Source organism: Polyodon spathula, chromosome 24 (assembly GCF_017654505.1).
Source record: "Polyodon spathula isolate WHYD16114869_AA chromosome 24, ASM1765450v1, whole genome shotgun sequence".
Classification (NCBI taxonomy): Eukaryota; Metazoa; Chordata; class Actinopteri; order Acipenseriformes; family Polyodontidae; genus Polyodon; species Polyodon spathula.
In genome coordinates, this window is record NC_054557.1 from 20652958 (window position 1) to 20667957 (window position 15000).

Consider the following 15000-nt stretch of genomic DNA (forward strand, 5'->3'; position numbering starts at 1 on the left):
GTACAATCCAGAATCCATAAAGTGTATTTACAATAAATCTCATTCTCAAACTCGTTAGTTATCTGAGCTGTAATTAAATATGCATCACCATTATGGCCCATGCCATTGTATGTGTATTTATACTCCTAATGCGTATAGGGTTATTTTGTTTACAGTTTAACCTTAAAATGTTAGAAGCGAATCTACATTGCCACAGATATGGTTCAGATTTCCCTCTCTTTCTGGGTTACTCACCCAAATCTTCACTCTCCTCCTCATTCAGGTCTGCAACCAAATCAGTCTGTTCCTCTGCAAGATAGATCGTTGCAATGCACCTCACTATATCAGTAAGTTCTTCAACCATTTATCACATTTTATAATGTAGTGCAGCGGGCAATGTTGTGTGATACACTGCAGTTGCTCTGAAACTACAAATGCAAAACTAAAGGCTATATTAGACATTTTCTTCCAACAAAAGGGAGCACAGCAGTAACATGCATAAGCAACAAGCTTGATATGCAACTGGTTTCAGAAAAAAAATGTGTTCCAATTAAATTGACAAACTTACCAAGCTCCCTCTTAACCGTCAACATCGCATCCACAAGCTCGTCCTCATCTTTAGATCTGTCCTGGATGCTTCTGGCTTCTAAAAAGTATTGCAGTGAATAAGGAAGAATCTTAGTTTATCTAGGAGTAAATTTCAACGTAGAGCCGAAGGGAGGTTGCACAGTGGCAGTGGTTCTTGAGATAAATATGTTTTGGCTAATCAGCCAAGCCATGATAAATGTAAGAAAATGTGCTGAATGAAAGCTGCATAGCAGTGTAAGGTTGATTAGGTGAAGGGATACTGGGTGTCTACTGGAGTGTTACTGGCTACTACACCTGGTAGCTGTGAAACCCTGCCCTATGGCATAACCCTATTGCAACAAAACTGGATATTTCTTGCCTCTAAAGTAAGCAGACTGAACCATGAACATGGGGAGAGTCAACACTACATAAGGAGAAGGCTCCAGTTCTTTCACTGGTTATAGCTTGTATTCATTTTTTGTTTTATATAATGTAGTTCATTAAGGACATTCAATGAATGGTTTGAAATGTCGAGATTGTTGTTCAGTAAATTAGATACATGGCCCGTGCCGAGCAACAAATGCAAACAAACCTTCGTAACGAGTATAGCCAACAGGACAGTGACGACTGTCAGTCTCAAGTCTAGTGACAGAAAACGTATGAGAGGGAGAAGGAGGCGGAACCATCAGCACAGCTGTCGTTGCGCTACACGTCAGTCCTCCATTGCAGTTTCGGAGGAGAGGGGAGCAGAGCTGCTGTCAGCGAATTTCACTTCACTATAAGTGTAAATTCCACAGATACAGTTCAGAATCCTTCTCTTTCTCTGCTACTCACCCAAATCTTCACTCTCCTCCTCATTCAGGTCTGTATCCAAATCAGTCTGGGCCTCTGTAAGATAAATTGTTGCATCAAGGGTTTCTGTGACAGTGTTACTGAATTAAAATTATTAAACAAATTGAATGGTGTATTAAACCTTTTCTAGCAGCAAAAGGGAGCGCAATAGTAGCATGCATAAGCAACAATCCTGATGTTACTGGATCCTCACCTAACGCACTATACTTGCAGTCATGGCATGTCATTGTAGCAATGAACATGTTGAAATCTTAACTTGTGCATCCTAGTTAATTTTGGTATTATTATTTGCATTTACTGTAAACGAGTGTATTTATATTTTAAGCTTGCATTGTAACCCTTTATTGTCCGGTAGCACCCGTAAGGTGTCTGCCAAACAAATAAATGAAATTGGCAAACTTACCAAGTTCTCTCTTATCCTCCAACATCGTGTCCACAAGCTCGTCCTCATCTTGGGATCTATCCTGGATGCTTCTTGCATCTAAAAAGGATTGCAGAGTATAAGGAAGAATATTAGTTGATCCAGAAGTGAATTTCAACACAGAGCTGAAGGGAGGTTGCACAGTGGAGACGGTTCTCAAGCCAAACATTTGTTGTCTAACTGCATTCTATAATACAGCATACTAGTCAACAGTCCCAATCATGATCAATGTATTTCAAATCCATTTATTTCCCTTGTTTGAGTTAAACCAAAATAATCACATTCTTTTGTTGTTCTAGAAGCACTGGTACAGGCTTACACACAAGCAACACCTACTAATCTACGTATCTTTAAAAGAATGAATAACTCTGCTTTTAATTGACTTTGCACACACAAGTTGTTGTCTGTTTTGCATTAGCTTTTAAATAGAACAATATGTTCCACAAGTTGTGTTTTGTTTTTCATTCCCTCAAGTTTTTTAAAGAGCAGTGCACTGTGTTATTACATCAGAGGAACATTGGATATCACTTTCCAAGTGATACCAAGGTTTAGAACCACAGCTATAGAAACAAAGACACAGACAAAACAGTGAGACACCAAATGCAAGTCCTGAAGAATGCATTACCTGAAGTGAGGAGTAGAACAGCGGCAGACAGGACCAGTATGCAGAGAGTCTTCATTGTGACTGTTAGCAGAAGGTTTAGTGTTGTTAACCTTGAGGTTCTGAGTATTTATCTTGTTCTCCATTCAAATCCGCCCGCGTCACTCTGGTATTGTGTCAATAGTTTCCCATTTGTTTGATCAGATCACCACAGGTGATTTTCTTGCAAGTTAGATCTGTTCTTCAGCACGCGACGACTGAACCTCGTCATATCAACCTGTATAACCAAATAAGCAGTGAAAAATGACATTCTTAAAGTGTTTAATGAATTCAACCATTTTGAATTCCCTGAGTAGAAATAACAAAAAAACTAAATAACACCACTTTACCACAAAATACTCCCCTCTTATACCTCACACTTCTCTGCGATTGTCCGTTATCTTCTCACCCTTACTATTTTTTTTAGTTTATTCCTCTCTTGTATTAACTTTTCTAATTTTCAGCTCTTTGTTTGATATTTACTTTTATTTCCAACTTCTGCTCTTTTCCCATTCTTGCCTTTAAAGCATATGGAAGCATGCTAAAATCTTTGTAAAACATACGGAAGCATTATAAAAGTATGGTGTACTGTGTAACAAAGAGGTCATTGCTGTACTTTCAGGAAACCACAGAAAATTGGATTGCCATCAATTCAAATCTGGAAACCAATAAGCAATTCATGAATACGTTTATTTCTCCCTTTTTATGCAAAGACAGAACACCACATTAGATTATAGAACAAAGTCTATCTAGTCCGGCTAACCCTTTCAGTCACTGTGTGCACAATTTAACCTTTTTAAGTTTCCTATCTATGTACCTGTTTTATAATGCATAATATTTTATTCAACGTTTTGGCAGGTCTTGAAGTCCATAGAGTTCACACAAACTGTTTTAAAATTTCTGAAAATTAAATAAAAAAAATAAAAAAAATCGTGACCGAAGGGCTTATAATGGCGCCTGTCAGAGGAACATTGAAAAAAAAAACTTATAAGAATAAAATTATTCACGCCTATTATTTACACTAGTATATTTAAACAATGAGTAAAACCAGTGCTGGAAGTAACGTCTTAATAGTTTCAGTTTATTGATTTAGTAAGGCTTTGGTTACAACCAATCTTATGAATAGTTGTTCCAACATTGCCAGCAGTCGCTATGGAAGCGGCGAGTTAGTGTAATTCGTGCAGTGGAACTTTACCGTGGTTTTAAATTAGATACTGCTTGTTTTTTTTGTTTTTTTTTAACTCACTAGTTGTACCGTTACAAACTTGGATTTAAAAAAAAAAATGCCGAAAAAGAAACCGTTTAGCGTCAAACAAAAGAAGAAACAGTTACAAGATAAGCGAGAGAGGAAAAGATGTACGTTTGCATCGTTCATTGGTTAGAGAGACATGTGTGTTTGTATTAAAAATAAAAACAAAACAAATTTGATAAGTAGGCTGTGTTTTTTTATTTTGTGTTTATGCTTACCTGGTAGATACAAGCTAATTTATTTACGGTACGTGCAATTTCAATTGCAACTGTACATAGCCACATTTGTGCAAAGGCAGGTGACGAGGTGTTTATTATTGTCTTGTTAATATTGCTCGCTACCGTAAAAGTAATAAAAAAAATAAAAATAACCAATAATAATAATAATAATAATAATAATAATAATAATAATAATAATAATACTAATAATAATAATCAGCATTGAGTCGTGTTCTGCGCAGTTCATGTTTATGGAAACATCAGCAACGTACCACGTTAATAACGGTCAGTGGTACGCTAAAATGGTAATCCTGAATTACAATGTACGACGGTCTTCTTCGCAAGCAGCTGCAGGCCTTGTTGGCTGTCCAGAGCTTACTGATGACATCGATAACCTCCTGCTGCTGCAGGTAGTGACGGGAGCATGACTATAAATCAAGGAATGACGGGAAGGCTTCAGAGAAGGAGGGAACGTGTAACCCTGTTGCTGACAGTACCTTTATATACTGTAAACAAGCAGGACAGCCAAGGGTGTCTGAATTGGGATGAGTTACAGTTGAATTATTTATGTTGAACAAATTTTATAACCGTCACACAGAAATTATATTTTCCTATAAAAATACTAAAGACCAGTGCTGTATTACTGAAATGCAGTGCACGGGTCTCGGTTTGCATTATTTTGGTCCAAGTTTCGCCCCTGCTCTTTGCTTTCTGGTCCACCTGATGAACTGCGCGCCGGGTCCAACAGCCGTAGCGGCAGCATGGAGAGGCATCGCGAGGAGCACACAGACACCTCCTACAGCGAGTCTGTGTCCCTCCAGGTCAGGAGAATAAACCAGCAGCCTGGCCCCCGCTGGCCTGGGGAGAGAGGCTACGACCCAAACAGGTCAGTCCTCCACTGTGTGCTTTGACTCGCTGCTGTGTTTGTTGGTGGTCAGTGTTCAAGAAGCGCAGGAGGAGAAGAGGGGGCTGGGCAGGAGCAATGGGACCGAAGCAGCTACTCAAGGCATGTGAGGCTGTCACTGCTGGCAAAGGTAGGGAGTGGATCCACTGGAATTATTGGATATGACTGGGGGAAAGAGAATAATTCAATCTTTGTAACTTATGTGGTCCTGTAGGTGCGCAATATTATCATGCTTATAGTGGTGGATATCCTTTTATCTGCAGACATGCAAAGCAAGGTACGGTAGAGTAAGATGATGCCATGTGTCCTTCACGCCTCCATATCTCTCAAACTGAGTTAGTCATGCAGTGTGCAAGTTACACACAAAAATAGTGGTAAACCGTTGACCCCAGGCTCTGTTTTCGACATTCTTGTAATAAGAATAACAGAATGCAGTTAGGTACAGACTTGAGTAAAGCTGTAAAGGAATTGGTGTACTGTGCACTGAAGAAGGCACAAGCTGAAACTACCCGACTGTTTTTCTTATAGTCTAACCTCAAAGTAAGGGTTGAGCGTTTTGAAGGTGGTGCAGACTTGTTCTTGTAGTAAATCTGTGAAATGGAAGAAAGTTACACACAGTGGCAACATTTATTTTTAACTCCATCTATGTATGTCCAGGTCTCTCATCGTTGGTACATTAGGAGGGAGAGTAATGACCTCTCGTCAAATGCACTGAAATGGCTAGGGTGTATAGAATTCTCACTCTGACCAGCCATTCTTCCTCTATTCCAGTGGACCTGAGCAGCTGGCAGGAGAAGATGGAGCAGGATGCAGTGGCAGCGAACGCCAGGAGTGGGGGACTGGGTTCAGAGGGAGAGGAGGATGAGGAGACGGTGCTAGTGGAACACCACAGTGACGTTGCAATGGAGATAGGAATCCCTTCTCAGGAGCTTTTCAAAGATGGGGTCCTTACTCTGGGCTGTGTGGGTAAGCAGCTTTCAGTGGCTTTGACTACATCTCTGCCTTTGTTTTTGCTTGTTTTCTCCAAAAACAAAATTGAAAACCTCAGATGCAGTGGGGGTGGGGGGCATATTTCCTTACATTTTACATCTACTGCACTAACTAAATACCTTGCTATCCTGAAACAGATACTTCTGTACTCATAATAAAAATTACAAGACCAGTGCAAACATAATCTTTTTATTTCCAATGCAGAATGACAACTATTCTTCCTGCTCACATCCCCCCACCCCCCCCCCCCCCACCCCCCCACAGGGTTCCCGAACGTTGGAAAGTCTTCTCTGAACAATGGGTTGGTGGGCCGGAAGGTGGTGAGCGTGTCCCGGACCCCCGGTCACACCAAGTACTTCCAGACCTATTTCCCTACCCCGACCGTCAAGCTGTGTGACTGCCCAGGACTCATCTTCCCCTCCCTCGTCCATAGGCAGCAACAGGTACAGCCACTTGACCTGGAGTAAATTCCCATTGTAATTGTGTAATTTGTAAAAAATTGCAATTACAAGGTAATTGGAGTTGAACCTTGGCAGGCCTGCGGAATTGTAATTGCTGTATAATTGATCGATTTACAGTTCAATTACTTTCCAGGCGTGTTTTACATTAAGCGAATGTTCTTCTTGTATTTTAGTGATCCCCTTTGTTTGCACAAACGTTGTGTAGTATGTTTTTGTGTCTGTAGCTGCCATTACTGCTTGGCAGAGTGAACAGAGTAAGCACGTTAATGTGTGGAGCTATTTATATTGCTTGTTAGGTTCGTTTTATAAGTGGAATTGACTGAATGAAAGCTGCCTAGCAATACATTTGAAAGGTTGATTGAGAGAATAGGGTCCCCTGGTGAGTTATTAGCTGCACAAAATCACATGTCGGTAAGCAATATAATTGAGCCTCAATTACTTTTAATTACTTTGCATCATATCGTAAATAGATGAAGTGTTGTCACATTGATTCAATCCTGACCATCTGAATTCACAAAAACACAAACACAAAATGGGGCTGCTGTGATTATTGTATAGGCTTTGATGGTTGATATTTGTAAAAAAAAAAAAAAAAAAAAAAAAAAAGGAAGAAAGAAAGAAAGAAAGGACACTTTGGAGATAAAGAAAATGTGATGTAAGACAATGTGGATTATCGTGATCATTTTTGGTTGATTGCTGAAAATGTATGTGTGCTCCGTCTTTCGAATCAGGCCCTATTGCAAGTGAATCTACAGCAGCAGTTGTTGATGCATAGCTCAACCCCTAGTGTCTGTAAGTCACTTTAGATAAAAGCATCTGCTAAGTGACTAATAACTATTATTATTGAATAATAATAATAATAATAATAATAATAATAATAATAATAATAATAATAATAATAATAATAATAATATCAGTGGTGCATAAAAACTTCCAAGTAACCTATAAGTATGCCTGTTGTAGATCTTGGCTGGGATTTACCTCATCGCTCAGATCCAGGAGCCCTACACTTCAGTGGGGTACCTGGCAGAGAGGATTCCCATCCAGGAACTGCTGAAGCTAAAGCTGAGGAGAGCCGATTGAAGGAGCGGGAGGAGCCTCCATGGACTGCCTGGGACATCTGTGAAGGTAAGGGAAAAGGGGTAAGCCAGCGTTTTTATTTTTTGGCTTGTTTGATTGCAGGCTTCCGAACTTGCTTGGCCAAAAAGTAAGCGACCAAAAGAAGGTGTTGCAATAGAAATACAAAAAAGCGATGGCCACAGGCGTGTTACATTTAGTTTTCTCGACCAGTATTTCAAACTTTCCGTTTTCGAGACCCACTTGGTCTACTGGAATTTGTTGGCTTGTTTGCAAGCGACTGTGGTTTCACAGAGCAAAATGTCATATTTGGACCAAGGGGTTTTCTCTTAGAGTTATATCAATAAATTATGTATTGCAGGAGTGCAGTAGAGGTAGCATTCTGTTTTGCTTTTCAGTGAAAAGGTGAAGCAGGTAATGGCATTGTGTTTACTGATCACTAGGCTAGTTTCTAACTCTTTTATTATTATTTATTTGGAAGAAGCCTTTGTTCAAGGCGACTTACAAGTGTTACAGAGCAGTACAGGTTTACAATGCAAAATTCATATTTTAAGCACATTGTAGTTTACAGTAAGAGCAATACTACTAATAAAGTATAATATGAAATAAGATGCAACCAGTTAGGATTTATAGTTATATCTACAATGATGTAGTAGTGCAATAATACATTAGCTGAGGATCCAGTAACGTGGTGCTTGGGTCAGACAAGTCCAGTGCACAGCAGGAGGGGCAGATCAAGAGATCTACAAGTGCAGTCTAAACAAACTGTGGGTTTCTTTGCAGCCTGGGTGGAAAAGAGAGGCTACAAGACGGCGAAAGCGGCATGCAATGACTTGTACCGGGCTGCTAACAACTTGTTGAGGCTGGCTGCGGATGGAAGGCTGTGTCTGTGTATGAGACCACCGGGGTACACACTGCAGAAAGGTAGGAGAGGGATACAAAGAGTGCAATTGAAATATTATCACCGGGACCCACTTATCTTGGTTAATTCTGCTTCCTGTTACCTGATCACTTCACTATGCTCCAACAGCTGTCAGACCACGCAACCTACAGCCCAGGTTCCAGGATGTAGCAGTTTTATCTACTATAAAATATTTTCATAACCTGAAAAAAAAAAAAAAAAACACATGATGCTCAGTGCACCAGAAGTTGGATCAGTAAGAATGTTAGTGAATCTAACGAGGTGAGAAAAAGGGATGGAGGGTGTTAGTTAACCCTCCTATCAGAGATGTCAAGATCACCCCCCCCCTCCCCCCAAAATAATATTAACAAGCAATTTTTCTTAAGGCTGTATTTTTTTTTTCACAATTTCTGAGAAATGCACACATTGCCGTGTGATACGTAGTTTCCCATGAACATTCCCATTTCTGAAAGAATTGGCACTTAAAAATAAGAACAGCAAACATCTGTTTTACTGTCGCACTATCTGTCAAATTTAGCTGGATAAGGCTGCTTCTGGTTAATGACGCGATTTCTTTTTAAATGTCTTCAATGAAAAAGCCCATAGCTGCATCAAAGATCGAAGGTGTTTCTGCTAAAGATCGCGCTGTCCAGTACAAGAAAGGGGAATGTTTTTTTGATAATTCACTGATGGTGAAAAAAATCTATTCTAAAAGGTGAGCATAAAAAATAAATATTCTGCAATTTAGAATTTACTGTTCGGGTATTTAAATATTAAGGCATGTATGTTCTATAATAACACTGTGTAACACATTTTTTTTTTTTTTTTTGTTCCTGGGTAGTAAGTGTTATTTCCTAATTGCTTATGCCTCAAAAGTATAGAAAATGGCTATTATTCCCCACAAACTTTGCTTTTGTGACCAGGACAGTGATATTTTAAAATATCACTATTTCCAATGGGAAAACGGGCAAATGTGTGTCTTTTCGTTCACATAAAGTCAGAAAAAAACAACATATGAATCCAGATTAGCATGTAATATACTATATGTAATATACTACTAATACTACTATACTACTATACTATACGATAGTATACTATACTATACTAAAGTAATACAAAAATGACTACAAAAGATTTAGAAGTGAGTAGTTTTTCGAGATTTACGATTATACTGTATTTTTTTAATAGCCATTTTCTATACTTCTGAGGCATAAGCAATTAGGAAATAACACTTACTACCCAGGAACAAAAATTGTGTTACATAGTGTAACTAAAGAATTTTTTTTAATGTTTTAATAAGAAAATTGTTTAATCATGAAATATCTATTTTTAGACCGTGAATGCTGTGAAATAAGTTTGTTTCACGGTAAAAAAAAAAACAGAGAGAGAAGAGGAGGAGGAGGAAGAGGAGGAGGGGCCAAAGGGGGAAGGGACCTCTTCCAAGAAGGCGCCAAAGAGCAAAATTCTCAGCCCCAATATGTTCTCACTGCTGGGAGATGATGACGAGTGTACTTTATTCCCCCGCTGCAATTTTCGAATGACTTCTGGTTGGTGGTGTGTGCTAGCATGCAGTGCAGTGCGTTGTCAGCCCTCTTGCATCCCTTTTGACAACTGGTCTGCTCAGGCTCATGAATAATAATGCAGTGGCACATTTTAGGGTTACATTTGACAAGTTTGACAGAGAAAAAGGGGCACCAATGAGGGGTGTACTTTTTCTAGTGCAGCATTGCTTGCTTATCTGCAAAGCTTCAGTAAAACGTTTGGATTTTAAAATGCATAAGTATAAAGCTGGTAGTTCTCCTTGGTAAACTAGATGTTGAAATTGCAAGCAAGTGAATAGAAAAGGAGGTAGAAGAGGTAGCTCTTAGGCTGTAATCCTTGTGACCTGTCCGTAGGCTGCTTCAATACTCTGGTTTAAAATGACAGTTTGCTGTTTTATTCCAAGACTGCTTTAGAAACTATCACACAAGAGGAGAGTATTATGAGAATAAGTGTCAAAACCAGTGGCTTACTGTCTCTTATTGAAAGTAGAAAAAAATACACCATGTGTTTTAGCAAAGCCTGTCCATCTCACCTGTTATACGGTATCCTGGTTCTCTGTGCCTTATCTACTTTTGAACTCTCTTGGCTAATCTGCAATGGTGGAGGTACTAATGAGAGAGAGAGCAATACAATTCTTCATGTAGGGTTGCCCCATGATGTTCTGCACATCCAGGCTCTGTTATGTACTGCCGATTTTGCAAAAAGTTTGAACTAACTAGCCTCTGTACTGTATAACAGAAAAGGTAGTTCCAGATTAGTCTCGCTTAACATGCTAAACAGGACATAAACCTTGTACACACATCATCTGTGTTGTAAACAGGGTCTAGAACAGTGTCATTAACTGGGTCTAGAACAGTCTGCTAGACACTGCTGGAATATGGATTTAGAAATAATGACAGGGTCCTCTGATAAAAGGTAGTTTATTGTCCCCTTGCTTAAAAATAAGTTAGTTCTGGGACAATCCTAATTATGCTTGACTAAGGGAGTCTCTCCTTACTTCAGCAGTCTTGTAACGAGTTTTGTAACAGCGTTGCCAGTTTGGATCCTGTCTCTTCTACCTGATTAATATATAGGTTGTTGAAAATAGAAATTGGAAACGTTTCTTCTAGTGCTGATGTGATGTAGAGGTTCCTTGATTTTTTTTTTTTTAGAGCCTGGGGTGACTGCAAGTTTGGAAAGAGACATCCTCCAATCAAATAACTTTAGACCTGTTGTGTTCAGCCCCTGCTTGCTTCCCTTGAAGAACTCTAAAAGAATATAGTGTTCCGAACAGCACCGCTACCTGTTGACTGCGGATTGTAATTACTTTTTAGAACAAACAATCCTTTGTGCATGGCACCTGTACTTAGAACTAAAGTCTTTTTGGGGAGTCTGTTTTTAGGTGTAATTCTCACAAGGGTACTATTCCTGTTTGCCCTCGGTTTTGAATGAATCAGTGTAAAGGATATTAATCGGACATTTGGTAAAAAAATTTAAAAAAAAATCACTACCATATATGATAGCACGTTCATGCCAAGTGGTGCAAGTGTGAATATCACAAAGGAAGCTGCATGGGCCATATGTTTATACAAATAATCCTGTATGCAATTTTCCATGGTTTTCATCATTTGCCTCGTTTTACCAGTACATTTATACCCTCACCCTCTTAAAATCTGGTCACAACTTTAGACTGGGAAAGCATCCTAAAATGCTGCAGTCAAGGAGAGTCAAGCGAAAGTTTATGTTGGAAATAAGTGATCAATGGAGACGTAATGAGTCTAGCCACTGTGTTCTCCCGATGCTGTGTTAAATATACAGTGATAGCCAAATGTTTTGCATCACCTAGAATTATAGGATTGAGACATCATTTAAAATAAATAAATAAATAAAACTAACATAATTTAGATCTCTTATTTAACATCATGTAATCAAACAAACTACAAAATTATATTGTGATAGTGGTATAGTATTTCATGTTACAATTTTGAAATGCCTCATTTTGTTAAGTGTATGGAAAACTACAAAGTAGTATGTAATTCTGTATGTTAACATAACATTATTCACCAGGTTTCATTCGACTTTTTTGGTTCATTTAGTTTAGACATTCCATAGGGGGGGATGCAAAATTTCTGGCCATGGCTGAGTCCATCAGAGAGAAGTGGGAGAAAATTAATTTGGCCCCCTTGTAAATGAGGCAAATCTCCTGGTCAAATAAAGAATAAAACTAAACTGCACACTGTTGACCAAGAAAGAGCCGCTAAATGGATTTAAAAATCTCGTCACCCATACTTCTAATCTGTGAATCTTGATACCCTCCTCTCTGTATAGTTTAAGTTCATTCCAGATTTGCATTTTGAAAACGTGCATTCCAAAACCTCTATTCCTGAACTGTTCTTGATTGTACATTCAATAAAGAGACTATATTACTTGGCCCCCTCTTTGCTCAGCAAGTTCTTTGTACTGTCGCAGCAGCTGGCTGGCCCTTTGTTGTGGGGATAACTTTTTGAATGACTCGCTTCACAGCTATTTCAATGAAGCAGACAACACTGGAGCTTTGAGGATTTTGGTTATGAATTGGAGTGAACAGTTTTTGAGTAGGATTTTTTTTTTAAATGTAACATAAGTATATCATGAATTATGAATTAGAATGTGACAATACTTAGTTAAAAAGCTGTATTCACACATGATTGGAGTAGAATGAACTAATTGATGCAACATACAGACAACTATAAAAATGAGGGAACACGAAGCCACTTTCTGGCTTGGAACTTGGTTTCAGGAGACTGGGTTTCAGCCCAGTTTATACAGCAAAGTTGCCGCAAACTAGGTCTGCTGGAACCAGCTTTCAAACCGCTGTTCCTGACAAATACAAAAAAAAAAAAAATGCTCAGTGATTATGACTAATGTGATGGGAGCAACAGAACTCAGAATTATTGCATATGTAAAAAAAAAATAATAATAATAATAATAATAATTAAATCAATGCAGATGAAATGATAAATGATACAGTATTTGTGTCTGAATTTGACGCTAAAATACAATCGAGTGGTAAAGCCCAATTGACATTTTCAATGAAACTATCGATTACTTTACGTCTCCACTAGGTGGTAGCAAATCCACATTTGCTGAGGCATCGCACACTCATACATACAGGAGGGTGGATCAGTATACTGCCGTTAGTGTGTAGGACCACCGTGGCCAGCTAGGAGACCACTGATCAGGTGGTAAAATGTTATTGAGGGGTAAGTAACCCTTTCTCGATAGACCATCCATTCAGTGACGTTGTTTTGCACGGTGAGAAATCTGCTTGTTCCTGAGAATTGTCATCACTTTTGAGATCCAAAAATATCACTGCCTCCCTTTAAAACCCATCTCCTTACCTCTGCTTATTACAACGGAAGAAGCTAAATGCACCCCCTTTTAACGGGTGACAGACAAATCCCGTTTTTTAAAGAGTATAGCATACGTTAATAATTAGTCTTTATAACACTATTTAGTATAGAAAGCTATTAATTGGTCTTTCGACGTGTTTTTTTTAAAAAAAAAATAATAAAAAAAGCTAACATATGAGCCAAAACACATTTCAAACCCTGAATGTTGCAATGTGCAGATCATTTGCTGTAATTGTCAGGTAATAAATAAAGCCTGTGAGAGCTAAGGTCACTGTTCTGCGCCACCCCCTGGTCCCTAAACGCGAATTCAATAGCTTCTCCTTCGGGGAACCGCATAGGTCGCCCAGTCCACACGACACGCTGGGCAACGTGCCTCGATCAAACTTCTCTCCAGGGAAAATGAATTAGCTGAATGCTTCCTTGTGCTGCTTATTCTTGTGCACCGATGACCGAAGCATTTGCATTTGCATTAGTCAGCGTGTTCACTTTTTTAATTTTTTTAATTTTATTTTATCGCGATCACATCCTTCGATTGTGAAGCTAATTGTTTTTACAAGCTTGACGTTCATGTTCAATGAGTTTGTAATAAATTGGCCACCTTCGTTTATTCATTTATTTTTCTTCGTTTAAGTACTGGGATTTCAAAAGTCATGATACTGACAGTTGAAACGTTGTTGTTAGTATGTTCCGAATCATATAAGGACTGTTTTAGGAAAACGAATACTGATTTAGTTTTCTGAAAACAGCACTTTTCAAACTAAACGCATGCACTGACAGATAAAGGTTGGTCACCAAAATACATTTTAAAAAAAATCTAGCTTTTATTATTATACTTTGGGAATTAAAGCATTCAGAAACGAAATTACACTTTTGACAGCCTGAGCCTTTATAATTCGGGTGACGTATTGAACCTGCACTCGTTTGCAAACTAAGTGTTTTGGAAAGATACAGAACGAAGCAGGTAACTCAGACAGGAAAACAGAGACAGGCATTGTTAGGAGTGTTGATGTGCAATGTGACACCGACAAGATTACTTTTTTTTTTTTTATAACGCGTGAAATGAATGGCATTTTAAAATCTTATTTCCACACTCCTTCCATATTTCTAACAATAGCAGTCCGTATGTTCTTATTAGAGATGGAGCGGTTGCAGCGCGCCCCTTAACTTAACGATACACTAAAGATTTGCTTGTAGTTTTATGGGTTACATTTTGCAGGTCTCTGGTTGGAAAACTAGAAAAAAAGGCTCATTGGAAACATGCCACAAGCCTGCATGGGTTTGGAGAGCGGGTGGGAATAAGGTTGGTGTTGATAAGTTGTTTTTTTTTCTTTTCTTTTTCTTTTTTTTTTTGTAGTTTGATTTGCAGGCTGTGTTAGTTTTTGGAGCCTGGCAGCGCTGTGCGACCTGCTCTGCAAAGGTGGCTCTTAATGACTCTTACATCGCTTTCATGGAATGTGCAGTACATTCGCCATCTGTTCGGGCACTCAGCTGCGGACAAAGGTTTTGCATCACCTAGAATTTAAGGATTGAGATATATATATATATATATATATATATATATATATATATATATATATATATATATATATATATATAATAATTTAGATATTTTATTTAACATCATGTAATCAAGAAACTACACGGTGATATTGCAAAGTTTACCCGAAGCCACAACAGTAGTAAACATTATTATATTTTTAATTATTTTTAATTTTTAGGTTAAGTATATGGAAAACTGCAAAGCATTCACCATTTTAAAGTAAGCAAGTTTCAGTCGACTTTATGAGGCACAATTAGTTAATTCTACAACGTGATGCAAAACTTTTGG

General features: G+C 38.5%; 1 protein-coding gene and 1 long non-coding RNA gene across 2 annotated transcripts; one reads left to right on the plus strand and one right to left on the minus strand.

Moving 5' to 3' along the window:
• Positions 1-547: 547 nt before the first annotated feature.
• LOC121298761 lies at positions 548-1893 on the minus strand. Its single transcript, XR_005947319.1, has 3 exons — positions 1802-1893; positions 1381-1434; positions 548-625 (listed from the first exon to the last, which is right to left on the minus strand). It is a non-coding gene; the product is annotated as an uncharacterized LOC121298761 (long non-coding RNA).
• A 1849-nt stretch (positions 1894-3742) lies between these two features.
• On the plus strand, positions 3743-8805 carry LOC121298598 (guanine nucleotide-binding protein-like 1). Its single transcript, XM_041225725.1, is given in 9 exon segments — positions 3743-3814; positions 4640-4826; positions 4865-4960; positions 5602-5796; positions 6085-6263; positions 7245-7344; positions 7347-7409; positions 8142-8282; positions 8798-8805. Coding segments are annotated over 9 exon segments (1041 nt in total).
• Positions 8806-15000: the final 6195 nt, after the last annotated feature.